The sequence below is a fragment of the Anguilla anguilla genome, chromosome 12 (assembly GCF_013347855.1).
Source record: "Anguilla anguilla isolate fAngAng1 chromosome 12, fAngAng1.pri, whole genome shotgun sequence".
Taxonomy (NCBI): Eukaryota; Metazoa; Chordata; class Actinopteri; order Anguilliformes; family Anguillidae; genus Anguilla; species Anguilla anguilla.
The window spans coordinates 24,283,309-24,304,248 of NC_049212.1; the positions used below are offsets into that span (position 1 = coordinate 24,283,309).

Consider the following 20,940-nt stretch of genomic DNA (forward strand, 5'->3'; position numbering starts at 1 on the left):
ACCTTGCCTCCAGTACATATGTATTAAAGTTAATTTTTGTATTATTCATGTATGTCACAACACACCACCACAACCACCACCACCACTACTACTACTACTACTGCTACTACTAAAAATAATAATAATAATAATAATAATAATAATAATAATAATAATAATAATAGTATCAATATCCAAATGGTGTGTGCTATATGCACTTGTTTGTACACCACCTCAAAATTCCAATGCAAATGTTCAACCAGTGCGGACAGCAAACACAACTACAATCAAATGTTTGTAAGGCCAATGATTACTGCATGACGAGAGTATTACTTTGAAAGAAATACAGGTTTATTAAGAAATTCACAATACTAAAAAAGAAGAAAGTGCTAATTTAACATGGTCCCAACGTGTATGAGACAAAATAATTGCGTTTATAAAATAAGAAAAGTTAAAAACTGGCACTTGATGATGTTATTGCAAACTAACGATTTCTATGAGAGGTCACGAAGTCTACAAATACATGACCCCTGAAGGAACAATATATCTTTGGTCTAACAAAGTACACAGGCAAATTTGACTTCTCAGTGTCTGTAAATCCATCACATAATCAGTCGCCCCATGTAATAACACTAATAAGACAAACTGGCTTTCGAGACTAAGATCTTATTTTATCACCATGTCCTTTTCTGCCCAATGCCCGATGTTATATTTTCTTTACATGAGAGTACGTCCTCAACAATTAGTTGTTTACAGTCATTTTGAATTCATCAGCAATTGGAGGTTGTGTGGCCGCGACATTGGCTTCTATGCACAGCATAAACGCATATTTCAGCTTGCATCCGACAGACATTTAAATAGTGTTTCAAATCGTGATTCCCTTCTTAAGGAAAATGGTCGAATTGTACAGATGTACCATACAAACACACGATCCACTGTCGCATTGTGGCCCACAGACACAATGCCCACATTGGAGACAGGGGCACTTCTATGTCCCTGCCTCCAGTTCACTCATTTTCTTCAAAATTCCAGTTTGTCTAAGTACATACTGTAATGTCTCGGCACGTATAGCTCCTCCTGATCACTCAGAGAGACGAAAACGAGATTGCCTTCCAGGAGGCTACGCACTAAAACAGCCATTGAAAGGATAAAAATATCTTGAAAATAAGCATTTTGACTTCTTTCGTTCTTTTTTAGGAGTCTTGTGTTCGGGTGGATCCCCTAGATAATTTAAATGTCAATCCGTGTGTGTAATGCAGAATGTTTACTGTCGTGATCCCAGTACGAGCAGTGCATCATAGACAGCTCCGCCGGCTGACGGGAGCAAGCGAACTGAAGCCCCGCTCCGTTACTGGAAGGGACAGGGGAAGGCGCCGCTGTAGCCGGGCTCAGCTGCTGGGGGTGGTGAGCATGCGGGTGATGGTGATGGCTCATACCGTTGTATGAGTTCACCATACTGGGCAGAGCCATGCTCTGTACTCGGGAATACGGGTTGTAAGATGATGGAGCCGACAGTCCTTTGACGTTGACGGGACTCACGTTTCCACTTGCCATCTGGCAAGATGTATAGGGCATAGGAGTGGGTGGCTGGCTGAGCGACCAAGAGTTGTTCATGAAGCTGGACTGCAGATACTTTGGAGGGGTAAGATAGCCGTATCCATCCCCACCGAAAAGAGATTTTCCTGGCTGAAAGTGGGTTGGTGGGGGTCTGAAAGGCCGCTTCATTCTCCGCCTCCTTCGGTAGTTTCCCTTCTCGAACATGTCTTCGCACGCCGGGTCCAAGGTCCAGTAGTTTCCCTTTCTTTCGCCCCCGCCCTCCCGTGGTACCTTAATGAAACACTCGTTGAGGCTAAGATTGTGGCGTATGCTGTTTTGCCACCCTTTCTTGTTCTTTTCGTAGAAAGGGAACTTTGTGATTATGTACTGGTAGATACCGGACAGCGTTAGTCTTTTCTCGGAGCTTTCCCGAATCGCCATAGCAATTAAGGCGACGTAGGAGTAGGGTGGTTTCTGAGACGGATCCGACTTCTCCGAACTCTTCTCCTGGTTCGGCTCGTCTTTGGATATCCCCTTGTCCTTAGCCGTGTTAGTGTCGTGGACCATCAAGGCCATTGCGTCATCTTCAGGGTTTTGGTAAGTAGCCATCATTACGCACACAAAAACAAAAACAAACCCAAAAAACTTGAGCTATAAGGCGAATAATACTTGTCGTAAAAAAAAACAAAAATAAGAAAAGAAAACCTTCAGCAACACTTTCTGTTGAACACAGTACCCGACGTTAAAAAGAGTATTTTCTGGCTGGCGCGCAATAGAATAGGTAATTAGTACCACAATTCCTGTCCTCGTGAAGCAGTACGTTCTCTTCTCCGCTAAGACAACTTCTTATGGGTTTGTTTCCGATACAGGCACAGCTCAGGTTGTGATTAGGTTCTCCTCCCAGAAGCAGAATGGCTTCTCTGCTGGTTTCTCGTATAACGAGCGATGATGTACTGCTTTCTGATTTGTATGGGCGAACTTGTTCCGCCTCCGTCACTATCTCGTTTCTCTACGAGCAAGTGCAGTAGAGTTACCGCATTCATATGTTTGAAATTAGTAAACTGATTTCCATAATTACGTTCCAGCCGTAAAACAACAACACACACACATATATATATCATTATTGCTCTTGTGCAAGTAATTAAGATGATCTGGGGAAGCCAGTCAGATCGTGCGTCAGTCAAACGGATTCATTTTGAACATTATAACACGACGACGTCACTGTTTTTGTGAGAAATTCGTTGAGAACCAATAAAAACCAACGAAGAAACAAATTCTTCATAGCCATCTAAGCAACACGCACTTTAATTATTAGATTTTCTTCTGTTGACTTTCAGCGAAATAAAACGGTACCAATATGAATATACAAGTACTAATCCACGATTTACCTATGCAGTATTTTCATATTTATTTTATTTCATTTTGATCCTTACTGACAATTTTCTCGTAATGTTTGTGATGGTTGAGTGCCCCTAAAATAGGTTACCGTATATTTGGCTGGATACACGTTTTTGTTAAAAATAGGACATTCAAAAAGATAGGCTACAAGTTATTTAAAGTTATGAACAACTCCTGAATACTTTTATTCAAACAAGAACGGCACCTTTTACATTAAAATTACAACTATGCGCAATAATAGATTTATATTGATATATTGTATATTATGGTCCTTTTCACATGTAACAACCATCGTTGGCCTCGTCTCGCCAAAGGAAAAAAAAGGATTTATGGAGGGTACTTAATTGCTCGCATTTTTGGGAGGTGTATGGGGGTGGAGGTATACATTTCTCTGACCACCCATGCGGGTTCTTGCGGCCATCTCCAGAAGGATAAGTTCGTGCTATGAGCTTCCGCAGGTGGAACAGCATTTTCATGTGTGTCATCGCCTCGCCACCGGCTCGCAATCTGGGCCTCAGCCTGTGCCCGGCAGCCGGAGAGACCGCCGAGGGGAACAACTGAACTCGGAAAGCGCTCAGCACCCATGTCAGCTACTACGACTTAGGATAATCTAGTCTTATTTACAAACAAAATGTTCTGTCTGAATGTAGTTGTATTCCTTTTAATGTCTATATTATGATCTAATAGCATTTATAGAACACATTTGTCTCTTCAGAGATTTTTACAAAGGTGCTGGGCTTAAATTGATCTATTATACAGTTGTGCATTAACAGTTCATTCAGCAGAATAGCGGTCAGTGTTAATAGCAAATAGTGTTGATGCAAAATATCTGAATTAAAATATCTGATATCTGATACCCACGATGTATAAATAGTTTACTTAGCTGCATCAGAACTTAGTTGGAAATACAAAATGCACGGTTGTCCAATAGATGTATAAACCAGATATTCATACGATAGCATACTTCATACGATAGCATGCAATATCCGAGTAGGTATTTACTTTGTTTGATTTTGTGGAATTTTCGGGGATCTGGTGCAGCCTAATTTGGAATTCTTTTTTTCTCGGTTTAGCCGCTTCCAGAATGGAATCAATTTGTTTTATAACATGCATCTCAGCATGGTAAGCTACTGAATATTTTCTAAACGGGCAATCAACTTTTACTGAGGAGTTTGCACATTATAATATTATATAATTATTAAATAAAGCAAAATATAAAGTAAATAAGACATTAACGTTATGTTAGCAATATAATTAAACTATGTGAACGGCATCAACTTCATCATCTGTTTCCTCCACGTCCACGTTCTTCTATTTATCAGTTTATTCGTCCTTGTAATGGCATAATAATAATAATAATAATAATAATAATAATAATAATAATTATTATTATTATTACTATGATTATGCATTTAATCTTCAATAATTTGAAAGTCTTTTCTAACAAAAATTGTTTGGCTATGTATGAACTGCCAGAGATGTTACAGATATGTTTTTTAAATTGCTATTTTGTAATGTATGGCAACTCGGAAGAGAGAGAGAGAGAGAGAGAGAGAGAGAGAGAGAGAGAGAGAGGCCACCTTAATATTTTTGACAAATTGCAGTCATTAACCTGATGTATTCGTTTTTACGCCGCTTGCCTCAAACGTAAGTAAACATAATGTTATGTTACCTGCCCTTTTTTTGGTTAATTGACGCTATTTTGTTGATCTCATATAATGTGTTAATCATTTTACACAATATTTTGCCTTTTACATATAGCCTACTCAAAAATTGGTGCGTCTCTCTCTCGCTCTCTCTCGCTCTCTCTCTCTCGTTCTCACACCCACGCATATAGACAAGTACACACAGAGAACGCGCGAAACTCGTTAAACTGGTTAAAGGACAATTCTTTTTACAATTAGGCGTTTTCACAAGCAAATAGACTGCTGCTGTTCGTAATCCGAAGTTAATTAACCGAATGTGATAGTTTACAATCTCGATTGTACAATGCTGCAAACTCTCACCGCAGCTTCCTCATCAGAGTTCAGCTCTTCACCGAACACTAGCTTTGATCTGATACCCCATTGGACCCCATGCGAAAAAACAGGCTATACTTTACACTTTCTAACCTGTTATATCCAGACTTTTCCAAAGTTAAAAAACGCAGGAAATATTCCCATGTCTAAAAGTCACACATTAATCACAGAATATTACATTGATGACGGATCCGTTTAATGTATGTAATAATTTTTTATATTATTATAATTTCAAAAACAATGGTAGAAATTATTCTTCTTTCCATTACAGGTTCTGAAATAGCTCAGGTTTTGAAAGTGCCTTTTGAATGTTTGCGGCTGCAGTGTTTATTTACAGCTTTATTCTTACCTCTTGTAAAACAGACCAAGAAAATATGTGAGTAAGCTGGAGTGGACTACGCCCGAGATGCACTTTCGCGCGCGCACACGCTCACCTGGCCTCAGCATCTATGATCTGAATGGATGTACTCACGCGTCAAGTTAAAACAGGCTGTAAATAAACATGCTAAGATTTTGTTAACACTGACAAAGTGTGAAGCCTGAACGCTCAGGCTGCTCCGGTAACCCAGGGGAATGTTAATTGATTGTTTTTTGTTTTCTCTGTCACCTCTGTAACATAATTGTTTATAAATATTGGATGGATTGAGTTTGGACCCTAAAATAGGCCGTTACGCCTTGAACATAATTCAAGGGAGATTTGATTACCATAATTTGATAATAAGACACACTTTATGATTACTCTGGTTCAAGAATGAAAACATTTTCTCTTTATATAGTTTGACACTTATAACGTTATAGCAATGGAATTTAGCAGTTTGATTTTCTGTCTTTTTTTTAGAAATAAAATTGAAAAGACACCAGTTGTCTGTATGCGGAATAATGTCCACCTATGAGACATTCAATAAAACGCTGCGTTGCTAACAGTAATAAAGAAAAGGAAAAACATGGATATTTCAATCGTAATTAGGCTATTTACCCATGTTAATTTATTTCTCACCTTGAACAGCAATCACCTTGTTAATGTAAAATGACATAATACAATTCTTATAGTCTTTGCCAAATACCCAAATGTGGTACAGAAATGCCACGTCACATCATGTAAGATAATAAACACGTGTCAACATGTACACCCACTACAAATGGATCGAATGACTCATTATTAGAGAAACCAAGTGTGTATAACAATTTGTAACATCGAGCCATGACGTAAAATTCGGATTTGTGGGATTACTAAAATACAGGAGCAGAAATGCAGTCAGACTTAATAACTTAAATATATGGCGCTGCTAAATATAATACGACCGATTGTCATTTATTTAGCTTTTGACTCGAAATAAATGGGATACTTTTTTTTTCACCTCTAAAGTCAGGAATTCGACTTGATAGCCTTCGTATAGGTGCTTATGACTAAAATTAATTTTTCTAATCCGAGAAAATACCCCTTCAAGGTTAAAACCGCAACATTTTTAAGGCAGTGATGTTTATACAGGAAACACAACTTTCAATATGTGGCAACAATAAACTATTATGGCAATACAGAAAAAAAAATGTTAGGAAGGCCATAAGCTCCCGCGATGGGTAGGCCTATACGTGTGTTAGAGGTCGCTGGTGTAAGTGCATTTGAAAAAGAAGATACATTTTCTGCAAATTTCACAGCTGCACCGTTTGATCCAATGCGTTGAACAAAATAAATAATGGTACCTGGAAAAGTAACTGCAACCAATGTTGTAGCCTGATATTTAAATCGGGTTAATATCATGATATTACAAATTTCACTCACTTGAATTGTTCTTTTTATCTATTAGTCAAAGTATGGATAATCAAAAAAAAAAAAAAAACTACGCACATGAGCCCGAATTATTTAATTATAAACCCCCGCTGCACACAACAGTAACACCAACAACAACGAGTATTATAGCTGAAGTGTGTGTGGCAGCATGCAGACCGTGTGTACATGTTAAAACGAACATGGCATTATCGACTCTCTAACTAGATCTCAGCGCTAATGGATTTTGAAAGATTTAAATTCCTGTCCTTACAGACTTCCTGTCCTCAGTTTGAAATGAGGATGTTTATCGTTGGTACTGCGATAGGAATGCGGAGGAATAAATCCGTCAGGTCAGGGCAGCGAACTCAAACCAGCGACTGAAGTTAACTCACGGACAGCAGACAGCAGACAAATCAGTAGCCTTCTGCTGCATTAATTGTCTCCTTACAACTGAATTAAAATGGAAGCTTCATAATAATAATAATAATATTACATTTTATTTAGCTGATGGTGATAATGATGGTGATGACGAGGATGATGATGATGATGATGATAATTATTATTATTATTATTATTATTATTATTATTAGTAGTAGTAGTAGTAGTAGTAGTAGGAGTTAGTAGTAGTAGTAGTAGTAGTAGTAGTAGTAGTATTTGAAGTAGTAGTAGTAGTAGTATGCAAGTCTGTCTTCTATTATTGAGAAGAATTTCATGTACAGATTAAATGAAAAAATGAGACCATAAACTCTGAAATGTAAAGATTGGACGCTGAATATAATATTGATTTGTTTATTTAATAAACTTTCTATATTTTGTTAAGTATATATTTTTTCATAAGCCGTCAACATAGTTTATATTTTGGATATAATATTACTTTTTGTTATCAACACACGTTTCTGATTTCAACTAAAAACAGCATCGTTCGTTCTTATATCTGCTTGTCTGTGTGTGAGTACTGGGGTAATTAATCGCGTTTGTGTTTTACATAATATCCACATTTTTCTCAATTTTATTATCGCAATAATTAATTTTATTATGGCCGAAAAATGTTTACTCAGACTACATAGCTGCCATTCAGGACGCTGAAGGACTTGTGTCTTACTGAAATGCAGTTTCCAGTAATATAGTAACAGTTTGAGACTACTACAGTTATAGCCGTCTACTGTATCAAGAATTCCTTTCCTTAAATTGTTGACAGTTGGGCAACGCTTCATTTCTTTAGTTGCTTAAAAAACACAGTTCCTGTATTATGACAGAAACGAGGGCGTGCGTATACATTACAGACAGTTAAACCAGAGAGGCAGTGAGATTGTTTAAGACCAATAACTTAATTCACATAACTTCAAACTGTAACAATTATTCGTTTTCTAAAAGGCCAATTGAAAGCACACTATATCTGACATTTAGACTTGTACGTTTTTAAATATAACTGATTTTTATTTGTTTTTTTCTACTGAAGATGCGTTTACGAGCATTAAACCTGTTAACGTGAAACAACAGAACATCTGTATCCGTATCTTGCAGGGCAGCATGAACATTTAAATTACAACGCCGCGTTAATTCATTTGTAATAGAGATCATTTAAATCCAAAATAGATAAAGACACTCTTTTAAATTGAAATGTTCAGTCTAACAGTAAATGTTAAATATTACTAATGTAACTGAGCTACTCAGTTGTTTTAAAACTTATTTTGCTGGGGGAATGGAGAAAGTACCGTGCAACACCCCTGGACAATTAATCTGCCTGCTTAGGGTCACTTTAAAGTGGTCACATCAGTTGTCATGCCTTTGTCCTTTGAAGACATGTTGACAGCACGCGCGTCAACAAATGCAGTAATATCAAAGCGAAGTGGAATACGTATTCTGTAGTACGTCAGAGAGGGGCATTGAAGGAGTGGCTTAATGGCTCAGAGGTTCACACCATTACACATCCGGGAAGGTAATATTATTTTATTCCTTGCTGCTGACTCCTGCAGCAGCCAAGTAAAAAAGGATTTGGGGATCATTTGTATTCCACCAGCTTGCTTGGACAAGGCATACTGAGTGAGTTGTCAAAATACAGCTCCCTTTGAATGGAATCTTTAAAACCAAGATTGGAGGCCAGTTAAAAAACAGGAGGATATACCCACATCCCTCATGCAGCGACTCAAAAAGTGCTCTTATTCTGCCCGAAAAGAAGAGAGGGGACTGTGAAAATAAACACCCCCCCCCCCCCAGCCCGCACAGATAAGGCTGTGTGAGCAGCGCAGGGCTCCTGATACATAGCCTCAGTGTCCTCCCTCCCTCAGGAAGCACCCTAGCACACCTCACTACTGAGGGGGTCACTGAGGAGGGAGGGAGGGGGGGCTTCCTCACTTTGTACACCCAGGCCCCTTCCACATAGATCATTGTCTAAAATTAAAAAGGGCTAAGGGCCCCCTCTAGTTTTACTACCTCTCCGGAAGGTGGCGAGTATTTTTGTCCCGCGCAAAGCGGGGTGTTTATCTTCCTTATCACACAGAGGAAACCTATGGGAAGCTGTAAGCCGTTCTCTCAACTGCTCCCCTGTCACATAATTATAATACATTACACAAAAACAGAGTGGTCCTGAATGCAGTTTCAGGCATAGTTAGATGACAATAGCCTGTTATAAAAAAGAATTGGTTTTCCTTTGCAAAGTTTATCAGCTGCATTTCTATTCCTTGGAGTACAACAATATATGATCTAACTGTTTTGATGGAGAAAACACAATATGTTCCTGCTAACCTCTGCTAAAAGGTGAATCACAGGAGCATCCTGCCAAGAAGAGTTCTTTGAGATTTGAACGGAGGCCAGCGCTGAATGCTTCAGAGCAAATGTATGGAGAGTGAACATCACATAATTCAAGCTTCACACCAGAGAGACTTGCATACATCATCATACATCACACAGCGGGGAAAAGAGTTGTCAGGGTAGAGATGCGTTTACGCAAATGGTTTTCTTTTTTCACAACTTTTCCAGGGGATTAGATGTCTAACAAACTCAAAACAAGTCAATTTGTTAGAAGTAATTACTGTAACAGGCTACTTATATGGCCAAACAAACATCTTTATCCGCAGACAGTTTGCCGACAGATCAAAGTCAATGTTTGACAGTGATGTTCATGAGCACTCAAACATGCTTTTTCAGGTACATACCACTTTGTCTTATATATGCAGAGTTACTCTAAATTAAAACTCAGCTTGTTTTAATCTCCATGAAATGAATCTCAATAAAATTAAAACAACAATATAAAGCCATAAAGCATTAACGTTTATTATACATTCAAATAAACCTGGAATATAACTGGAAAATTAAATCATTTGTTGTCCAAATAGGTTTTTTTAGTCTAGTTTTATCCAATTTAGGATTACAAGGCACAGGTACATTGATGTAGTTCAAATTACCAATTTTTGAAACTGTTCAATCGAATCACTGTGTGTATTGCCTTTCACTTTAAGGAAAACATTTCAGGAAATGTTACGTATTTTGAGCATTTACACAATATTATGAGGTTGTCGATCACTGAAACAAATAAAAAATGCTTAAGAAATTAAAACTTCCCTGCTTCTTGAATTCATTACTCAAAGTTACTGAGAACAGCACAATGTGGTAAGACTTAAATGGAGGTTTTAGGTCCAGTCGTAAGCAGCACAAGGCAAGCCTGTAAGACCCCCTGAGGTCTAATCCCTGACTTCCCCCAGTGAGCCATCTAGAGGCTGGAGTGGTGGCCGAGTGGATCTCCTGTGACTGTATGCAGAATAGGGGACTTGATCATGTTTTTGGAGTTATTAAGGCTTTGACAGAATGATACTCATCCTTCCTCACAGATGACATTTCTACAATAGTACTTTTATAATAAACATAAATAGCAAAGACAAACACAATTCTTCTAAATTGTTCTTCATGATTAAAATACAGAGAGGATGGGGCATTGATAGGTCCAACTGAATCAAACAGGAGGCTCATATGAACAAGTCTTGAGTCGCAGTGTAACATGGGAACTGGGTTTGCAACTCTGAGGTTGTAGGTCCAATTCCCAAGTGGGGCACTATTGTTGTACCCTTGAGCAGGGTACTTAACCCGAACAACGTCAGAAAATATCCATCTGCATGAATGGATCATATGTAAATTAGTCACTCAGGATAAAATATTAAATGTAAAAATCTGTGGATTACAGGTCGGTCAGCTTGTTAAAGGCTGTTTGAGGTTGAAGAGGGTCATGGGTAAGGTGTACATCCTGTTTTGAGGTTGGTGCGGGTGTTGGGTAAGATGTGTGAGCTATTTGGTGGCTGATGAGGGTATTGGCTAAGGAGTGCATTTTATTTGGAGGTTGATGAGGGTGTTGGGTAAGATGTAAATCCTATTTGGAGGTGGACTAGGTCAGGTGTGGATCTTGTTTGGAGGCAGGTGAGGTACGGGATACATTGTGTGCCATTATGGCTTCTCAGTGAGGATGCAGTTGTCGTCTTGGCTTATTGTCCCTTGCCCTGAGTGTGGCTGCCAGCGCTCTGACCACAGCACCCTGGGGGAAAGGGTTGGACCACACTCACTTTAGAAGAAAACATGCCAGCAATGTGCTCAGGTTTCCCAGGAATGGTGTGGCTTTCTCTTTACCATCCAGCCCGGTGCACGGTCTGAAACTGAGAACATGGCATATACATTTTCAGAACAGGTACAAGAGAACATCAATTGGGTTCAAGGGGGGAAGAGGAAAAACAGAGCAGAGAGAGGGAGAGGAAATTGAAAGAAAAGCAGTAAAAGATGGAGCCATCTTTTTGGAGGGAAGGCCATCATGCCAATTCTCCAAAACATACTCACCTGATTCTCAGAAATATGCCAATTACATTATAAAACTGCTCCCTTCTCTCTCTCAGTTGAAACAATATATAGGCTCCTGGTGCCGAGCGTGCTGCGATCTTATCTCTATGAAAATAAGAAACAGCACAAGTGAGTTTTTCAGTGAAGGAGCTCCAAATTCAAATGAGGAAGTAGTCCTGGGCTATATTTAGAGGAACTCTGGTCTTTGTTGTGACACAGGGTGCAGGCAAGAACCAGCTAAATCACATAGGGGACTTTGATGATGAGGAATTCTTCATAAACAAGTCTGAACATATTCTCACAAACGTATTCAGCAGCGAGAACATTGAACACAAGTTTTATTTTTTAAATGTTATGTGTGCTATATAATCTATATATATATTATAGTCAAACCAACAGTTGTCATGCCCTCTACACTCAATGGCACTCCTTGAATTCTCCATGAAATTAGAAGCTCAGGTCACAGCCTGATTACTTCACTTGCAGTGTTCAGTTCGTGAGGTCCATGTTTGCTGTTAACTTCAGTCGCCTTGCAAGCCTGTTACAGCCTTGGTTATTTTTCCTTCCTTGTTCAATATGTCGCTTTGGTCATTATTCTGCTGAAAGCACTCTGTGGTGGAAGCCATTGTGTTTTTCTGAGTTTGGCCCCCAGTGCTGTTGGGTGACTGGAGATGCTCCTTGCATGCTATTCTGCCAGTGCACAATAGATCAGACTGCATGGGGGTAGTCGTGAATCAGGGAATGAAGAAAGAAGAGATGTTATCAGACTCAGGCTGAAAAAGGCATAGATGTGGCTCTGGCGCTGAACTTCTGGCTTACAGCTGTTAGATTGAGCTCAACTACTCTTCTGTGGTTCAGCTTTATTTATCTTCCAACATGCCTTTTTTCTTTCGTTTATAATTACTACATTACTATTGAGAAGCTGCTTTACAAATGAAACTGGAAAAGTATTAAACTGCCCAAATCGCACAATAAGGCATAGGGTATTCAGGCCTCTGTTTGTTTACACTCAAATGTCCGTTAACCTTACCTTAACTGTAAAGCACAAGTCTGTTAATGTGATTGTTTTGGTTTCTTACATACCATTTTTGTTTTATTTTTTAAAATGCATTAAAAGTAAGGCTGGAGCCTATCCCAGCATGCATTGGGCTAGAGGCAGGAATACACCCTGGACAGGTCAGCAGTCCATCACAGGGCACATAGCCCATTCACTCACACACTCATACTTAGGGGCAATTTGGACCCTCCAGTTAGCCTAACCTGTATGTCTTTGGACTGCGAGACTGCTCCACCGGGGGGGCTGAAGCCCATTCTAACATCCATTGGACAAGAGGCTGCACTACAATATACCTGACAAATTGTATGGTTTGTAGTGTAGCCTCACACACACACACACACACTCACACACACACACATGCACGCACACAAACACACACATATGCACTCTCTCTCTCTCTTACTCACACACACAGACACACACACACACAGCTCCTGAACGGCACGGACAGACAGGAAGGAGACTGTGGGTGCTGAGAATGATGGATGAGATGATGACAGGTCACTGCATGAGTAGACACACTGACCGCCACAAAGCAACAGTGAGAACAGGTGCAGAGGCCGACCCCACAGACCCACAAGTCCCTGTGGGTCCTCAACGCTCAAAGCCCAACTTTATCTGCCCTTTGTCATGGGTTAATTGGTCTTATTTTGTTCAATTGATGAAATACAGTAACATCATTCCACAATAATATTAATTTTTACCCAAACAAATAGATTTTGTATGCATTGTCATTCAGTCTCTCTCTCTGTGATGTGACAGGTGAAACCGATAATAAGGTTTTTCTATTGCATGTTAATATAATCCCATGAACCCATTCTCTCTCTCTCTTACTCACTCATTCTCTCTCTCTCTCACACTCTCTCTCTTACTCACTCTCTCTCTCTCTCTCTCTCTCTCTCTCTTACTCACTCACTCACTCTCTCTCTCACTCTCTCTCTCTCTCTCTCTCTCTCTATCTCCCATGCACACATTGAAATACCTGTAGCGTGTGCAGCATGCCTCTCACACTGTACCGACTGCCGCACGGAATGAAGAAGATCAAGAGCGCCACATCCAACTCCCTGCTTCATTCTTTCCCTGCTTTCATTGCTTTGCGGCTTTAAACAAGCGTCAGTTTGCAAACAATCAACCACACAAGTCTTCCCTCTCCTTGAAAAAAGCTCCACAATAACAAACAGAAAGACCGCTAACTGAAATATGTGTGCATGTATGTAATATAAAAAAACAAAACAACAAAACCAAAAAGCGTGGCCCCTCTTCCAGCTCTGAGGCTCAGGCAGTGAGTAGCTATGCTGAGCACTGGCCGCTTTGTTTAGAGATGGTGGGGAGGGTCTCCTGTTACAGAAGGTCCAGCTGTTGGGAAGGGCTCTACTGTTTTAGGCCCAGGTCCAATTATCATCACCTAATTAGTGTAGTACAAGGGAGCTGGCTCAGGGGGGCTGGGATGTCCGAACAATGCGCTGGCAACTCCAGTGCCTCGGGGCGGACTCTCTGCGCTTGTTTGGGAAGCTGTGGGAACACAGAGGAGGCCTCAGTTATCCCGGAGCGTCTAAAGCACAGAGACCAAAGGCACAGAAAAGACAACACAGCAGTGAAAGCCTGCAAGATCATCAAAGGAAAATCTATTCCCCAAAATGATATGACACTTTCTCTGTCCTTACCTAATTAATCATTGATTTCACAGATACTCTTATCCAGAATGATTTGTCAGAACAGCATGGAGGGCAAGGTATAGTCCAAAGAAAAATGTTTAACTACATACTTAAACCATACTGTACATACACACAGTGGCCACTTCATTAGGTATGCCTATCTAGTACTGGGTTGGACCCCTTTTGCCTCCAGGACAGCATGAATTCTTCACAGCATGGATTCAACCAGGTGCTGGTGCATTCATTTGAGAATTTTGGTTCATGCTGACTCAATAGCATCACTCATTCATTGGCCACACATTCATGCTGCAAATCTCTTGTTCCACCTCATGCCATAGGTCCTCTATTGGATTGACATTTGGGGACTGTGCATGCCATAGGAGTAAACTGAAGTCACTACCATGTTCACGGAATCAGCTTGAGATGATATGTTCTTTATGAATTACTGGTTGCCTTAGGATTTCTCTTCATATAAAGGCATGTTCAACTGAATTCAGATGTGGGGTATTACTTGGCCAGTCAATAATTTTTCACTTTTAGGATATGAAAAACGTTTTTTGGTGCTTTAGCAGTATGTTTGGGATCATTGTCTTGCTGTAGGATGAAGCGCCGTCCAATGTGTTTGGAGGTATTTTGTTGAGCTTGAGCAGATAAGATGCTTCTGTATACCTAAGAATTAATTCTGCTGCTGCTATGAGCAGTTACATCATCAATGAAGACAAGTGGGCCAGTACCAGTGGCAGCCATACATGCCCAAACCATAACACTTACACCACCATGTTTCACAGATGGGGGTTGGGGGGGTGCTTTGGATCTTGAGGAGTTCCTTCTGGCCTCCACGCTTTGCTCTTGTCAACACTCTAATACAAGTGAATCTTGGTCTCATCTGTCCACAAGGCCTTTTTCCAGAACTCTGCCAGCAATTTTAAGTGCTCTTCAGTAAGCTGTAACCTGGCCATCCTGTAAGCAGTTAATATTTTCAAGTATTAGCATTAATTATTAACAATGGTTTGGTCCTTGCTATCTCATGCAGAACTCCCATTGTTGTATTCTTGAGGTATAATAAAATAGCTTGTAATATGATATCAACAGAGATTTTGTGTTCTGGTTGTATGAGGTGGAATGCATCAGTTGGAAATATTTGAAATCTGTTGGTTTGTGGTTGTACTGGTCCATGTCAAGGAGAGATCATGTAGAATTTCATTTTTGCACCATTGTTACATGTGTGTGTGGTGAACAAACAATTAGTATCATACAGAATAAATATTTAAATTAACATGTTTAATATGGATATTAAGTATTAAATAATAACAATGGTAGATTTTTTTTGTTGGGCTCACAGCACATTTATATCCAAATGGATTATTAATGTACTGGTAATCAATTTTCAGTTCAAAGTCATGACATTAGAATAGAATTTTCCAACTTTGTGGCGATTCTGGTGGCCAGACTGCATGACTGACAGAAGCTGGTTAAGGCATGAAGAGACAGCCCAGTAAGCACACAAGAAAGAAAGAGAGAAAGATGGAGAGACCGAGTGCTCTCTTTGCCCTGTGTCCCAGGGGAGCAGAGGGGATTAGGGTCCCTTTCCCAGCGGCTCCGACAATGTCCTGTTTATCTTTTCCCCTGCACAGTTTTCCTGAAGGAAACTGCCCCACGCTGCGTGCGACCTCACTCTCCCTCCCCTCTGGTCCCTTCATCTTCCTCCTTGCTCTCACCCACCCGAGCCACCTCACGCACATGCACGGCCAACACTCGCGCGCTTTTACGCCGTCGCACCGACGGCTCTGTGCTCTTGCTCACTCTAGCTGTTCTACACACGCCAAAATGATTGACGATCACGTTCAGGGCATCGGTCCCCTTGCTTCCCTCTGAACGCAAATGTTGGCCCCCGCTCTGATGCTCCCAGGCAAGCCTGTTACAGTCTCAGGCATTTTTCCTTCCCCAGTTATCCTCATCTTGTGCTTCTAATCTGTGTTCCATGTTAAGTTCCATTAACAAATGCAGCCAAGACCAATTGACTCTGGACTGGCCCATCAAAGGCAAAGTGCGTTGGAGCCATGTGTCAATGTGCATCCAATGTGCATCTGTGTTGGAGGACAGGGCCCCCCCTCAGAGGCTCCACAGGGCTTTTTCATGCACTTTGTGGAGGATAACCATACAGCCTTTCTCAGGGAAACTCCCGCTGTGACTGGAGCACTGCTTACTGAAAGGGGCGAAGCTCCAGGCAAGATGGCCGCCGCCATCCTCTCAGGCACGAAGGCTGTCGATTGCAGCTTCACGGCCCTCCCCTCTGATTGCTGCGGACGGCCGAAACGCGGGGCACGGTTTGCGTAATTATGTTTACAATATCAGAGCAGAGGATCTAGCGGGAGGGGTGTCGGCACGGTGTCAGAGCGCAGCCACACAGGCAGAACTGAGCGCGCCCGGCCCTTTGTTTGGCGACCGACCCCCCAGGGTGGGCGGCGAGTCTCTTATCGCGCGGTTGGCAGAGGGGCAGGGGATCACCGATGGGACTAAGGTTACCCCGGTGGAGCCAACGGAGGATCAGCTCGCCGCGGGACCCTTCTCGAGGGTGACCTCGGGCCCCCGACCAGCCGGGACTTCTGAGGAGAGGAGAGGAAGGAGCGGGGGAAGACCTCAGAGAACAGGCCCCCAGTCCGGCCCTGGCCAATGTGTTCCCAATCAGAAGGAACACAAACACTTTTATTAAAGAGGGCCGAGCACTAAGGGCGCATAGCTCACCAGAGCACGTGCTGACCTGCCTGTAGAACTGCTAAACCAGCTCTTCACTAGCTCAGTTCAGTGGGGGTGGGGAGGAGGGTGGGGGGATGGACAGTAAATACATTTACAGGACCTGACTGCGCAGTCCGAGCTGGTGAATGTGTGAGCAAATTACCTTAAGGTCGCTGGCATATTTGCTTTGATTGAAGATGGATGTGATAATCTTGCTGCTGATTATTTATACAATTCTCAATTTTACTAACTGTCACGTTCCTTTTCTTCTCTTTCCCAAAACTCTCCCCTGTCTTTACAAACATGCAGGCAAGCTCTCATCTTTCCTATCTTCCTCTGTTCCACTGTGCCCAACACACACACACACACACACTCTCTCACCCTCCTTTTCTGGTAACCTAAACAAATGGAGGGCTTAAGGGGTTGAGCTGGCCAGTAATGAGAGGCAGGTGAAGAGGCGGTGTGCGTGTTGACTGTAGAAACACCGCTGATTAGTGAGCAATCTTCAGTCCGTCAGTCAGCTTCCTAAAAACTCTAATGTTTCTTTTGAAGCAACAATCCTATTTGCGGGTTTACTTCACCTGTATGTTATGAGTTTTATCTTACTTTAATGCCATTATCACTTATACTTAGTTAATGCAATTTCCTGGGAAAATGTAAATACTTTTCTTAGGGTCTGAGCATGCTGAAGGGAAACAATTTTATTTAACATTTGGGCTTAACTTGAAAGGCAAAATTTAGCTGCACCAAAATGAGCATATTCAGCAACATTGCTAAAACATGAACGCGCATAAAAATCTTAAAATTGCACAAGGCCTTAAGTCAAGCCTAAGATGCTGATATACAGACTCTTACAGTAGAACTCACATGACCCAATTTTAAATTTCACTGCTAATTGCTATGTCTTTGTACAGATATTCAGATTATAAAGTAGTGTAATGTGTTAAATGCTTTTGCTAAGTATAAATGCTGTGAAAATTAACAAATGCAGTCAGGCCCAGAATTGTTGGTGCCCTTGATGTAAATTAAGAAAAAAGGCATAAAATAAACAATGCAGATAACAAGCTATCCATATTTCATCCTTAAACATATGGGGAAATTATTTTTTTTAAATCAACCTGTTTCTGATTGATTCTTATATCTTTATTCTCAAAAACATAGGTATCAAAATTATTGGCACCAAAAAATATCATTTTAAATAAGCTCAATAAAAATCTAAAATCTGCAATAAAAATTTACTTATTCTTTAAGTTTATCTCAGTCTTAAGGAACTATATTGTAGCCTTCTATCACTTTCTGTTTCCCTATGGTATAGAAATTTGGTAACATATGTATAATCCCTTTGTCATTCATCACTATGGGCAAAACCACAGTGCTGTCAAAGAAGCCAAAAGAGACTAATGTTTGTTAAACATCACATATCCGGCAATGGGTACAAAAAATCCATGAATGGTTAAACATACCACTAAGCACTGTTTGGGAAATAATCATAAAGTTTCAAACATCTGGAGCAGTTGCAAACTCTTCAGGAAGAGGACATTAGTGCATGTTGTCCCCACCCACATTGAGCAAGGTGGTGAGGAAGGCAGAGAATATCCCACAGTTTGAGAACTTCAGTGTTTTGCCACATCTTGTGGTCACACAGTCTCAAAAGAAAATTCAAGCGTATGGACTTTGTGAAATGTCATTCACACTAAGTGTGATAGGTGAGCCCGAAATTGAACTTTTTGGCCATGGACACTGCCAGTATAGTATGTCTGGCAACAAAAGAGTGATGCATACAATGAAAAGCACCTCATACTTAGCACCATAAGACTGCTTTTCTTCCAGTGGACCATCGGTTGTTGTTACGGAGAATGGAATAATGAATTCAACCAAGTACCAGGACAATTTCAGCCAGAGTTTGCCGAAAGACTAGGGCAGGTGACCTTCCTCCAGTGCTCTACAATGGCCATGTCAGGCTCCAGACTTAAACCTGGTCAGAAACAAGTAGTCTGAATTGAAGAGGGCCGTCCATAAGTAAAAAATCTAAGGATATAAAGTGTTGAAATGTTCTGCCTTGCGGAATGGTTAAAGATCTCTCAAAATGTGTTCCCCACATCTCAACTTTTCAAACGTTGTAAGAAAATTCTCAGTGCTGTTATCCTTGCCATAGGAGGCTGCACCAAGTACTAATCACAATGCCAGTAATTTTGAAACCTGTTTCATATAGAAATCTATCTTTTGAGGAATGTGTTATTTTGTTTGATTCAATTGAATTTGTTTTCTACAGTCTCTCTGCGCATCTTTATGAAGTGTGCCAATACTTTTGCACCTGATTGTGATAGTTAGTGTATTCTAGCATTCAACTATGCTATAAAAATTCATCATATTTTCAGACTGCCATCAGATACCTAGAAAGCTATTTAAAAAAAATATATTGATGTATGTTTTGTCCAGACTGCCCCCTTGTGGTACAATGTATATACTGATGAAATCCAGAACTGGTTAAAGGATGAGGCTTTATTAATTTGGGTAAGTCTGGGTAGCCTATGGATTTTTGAATGCTTTCCTTTCTCAGTCATCTTACATGAGAATGAAGATTTCTTCAACCAGAAATGCAAATGGGAATTGTTTCTGAGATTCTGATCTGTTTCTTCAGACTCACAGAGCTGCCTGGCTTGTTTACAAGGTGTTTGTTTTCAGTTGCTGGCTTGATAACGTGCTCCCCCCTGCTGTAACCTTCCTGATAAGCATGACTCTGATATCCCTCAGACAAACCACAGGCTCACAGGAGCTCGGGAGAGGTGCAGTCTGGCAGCTGGAGTGAACACTGCCTCAGGGTCAGGAAAACACAAGACTTTAGGGATAAAAGGAGAGACCAGGGATTCTTACAAAGTGAAGCTAGCTTTCATTGAGTTCTGTAAAATGGTATCTGATTTCCCCTGCTAAACCTGCTGTTGTGCTATGAGTCTAACCTTCGTGCACACACTCATATGCTTTATCAATTATTGCACACAAATAGACTCACATGTACACAGAAAAACAAACACACACACACACACACACGTGCACGCACGCATGCATGAAAACACACACAAACACAATTCAAAGACCAAGAGGCCTAGAGTGCTGCTGCTCTTTTGGCATGATTTTACAAACACTTAATGTCAACCATTTATGAATGTTTTGTGTTGACTATGCACAATGCTATTTGCAACAAGGGCCGATCCGTTTCAGGATTTTGCACTGCTCTTAATTATTTAATTAGCTCAATCATATCTTGATCTGACATTTGTATAAGCACCAGATACAGTCGCAGACTACAAGAGTATCCTATAGTTTTTACTGTGTTCAAGTACAGGAGTGAACCAGTGTAGTTTATAAAACTGTCAATCAACTAAAACTAAGGTAATTGGTCGGAACAAAAACCAGCATGCAGACCCAACCTCCAGGACTGGAGTAGTGCACCCCTGGTTCAGGGCCATGAATTTTCAGCACTGGACGTTTCCTCTTCTGCTAAAATCAGTTACATAATATCCTTAAACTAAAACCCACTGCTTTCCTTTCTCATAAGTATAAGATGTACGGCCAGTGAGAAAGTTTTTTGTTCTTTAAGCATTATTTTAAATATGAAACAACAGTTATGGATCATACAGGGCTTGACAATGCTGTCAAAAAGAAAGAAAAAAAAGAAAAAAAAAGAAAAAAACATGACAGCCACTTTGCTCCAGAATGCTCAGCGCACATTACACAGGCGAGGTGTAGAGAGGCCATTTTTAAATCAGAATGTGTACGGTATATCACATACCCTCAAGGCTCATTCACACATTCTGTGTTTCATTTGTTTCTCTGCTCACCTTGTTTCTTTTTTAACCCATTGTGTTAGAGAGTTTGTTGTGACAGACAGGAGTCTGTGGATGTAAAAGAGCAGAACTGTCTGCTTCGTCTGTGAGAAAGGCGAAGCAAGCGAGAGGTTCAGCACTCTCAGACCAT

General features: G+C 40.7%; 1 protein-coding gene across 1 annotated transcript; it reads right to left on the minus strand.

Moving 5' to 3' along the window:
- Positions 1-308: 308 nt before the first annotated feature.
- Positions 309-2,463, minus strand: foxl2a (forkhead box L2a). The gene has a single exon (XM_035384356.1). It carries the CDS (start codon positions 2,125-2,127, stop codon positions 1,210-1,212), a length of 918 nt encoding a protein of 305 aa, XP_035240247.1. The 5' UTR covers positions 2,128-2,463; the 3' UTR covers positions 309-1,209.
- Positions 2,464-20,940: the final 18,477 nt, after the last annotated feature.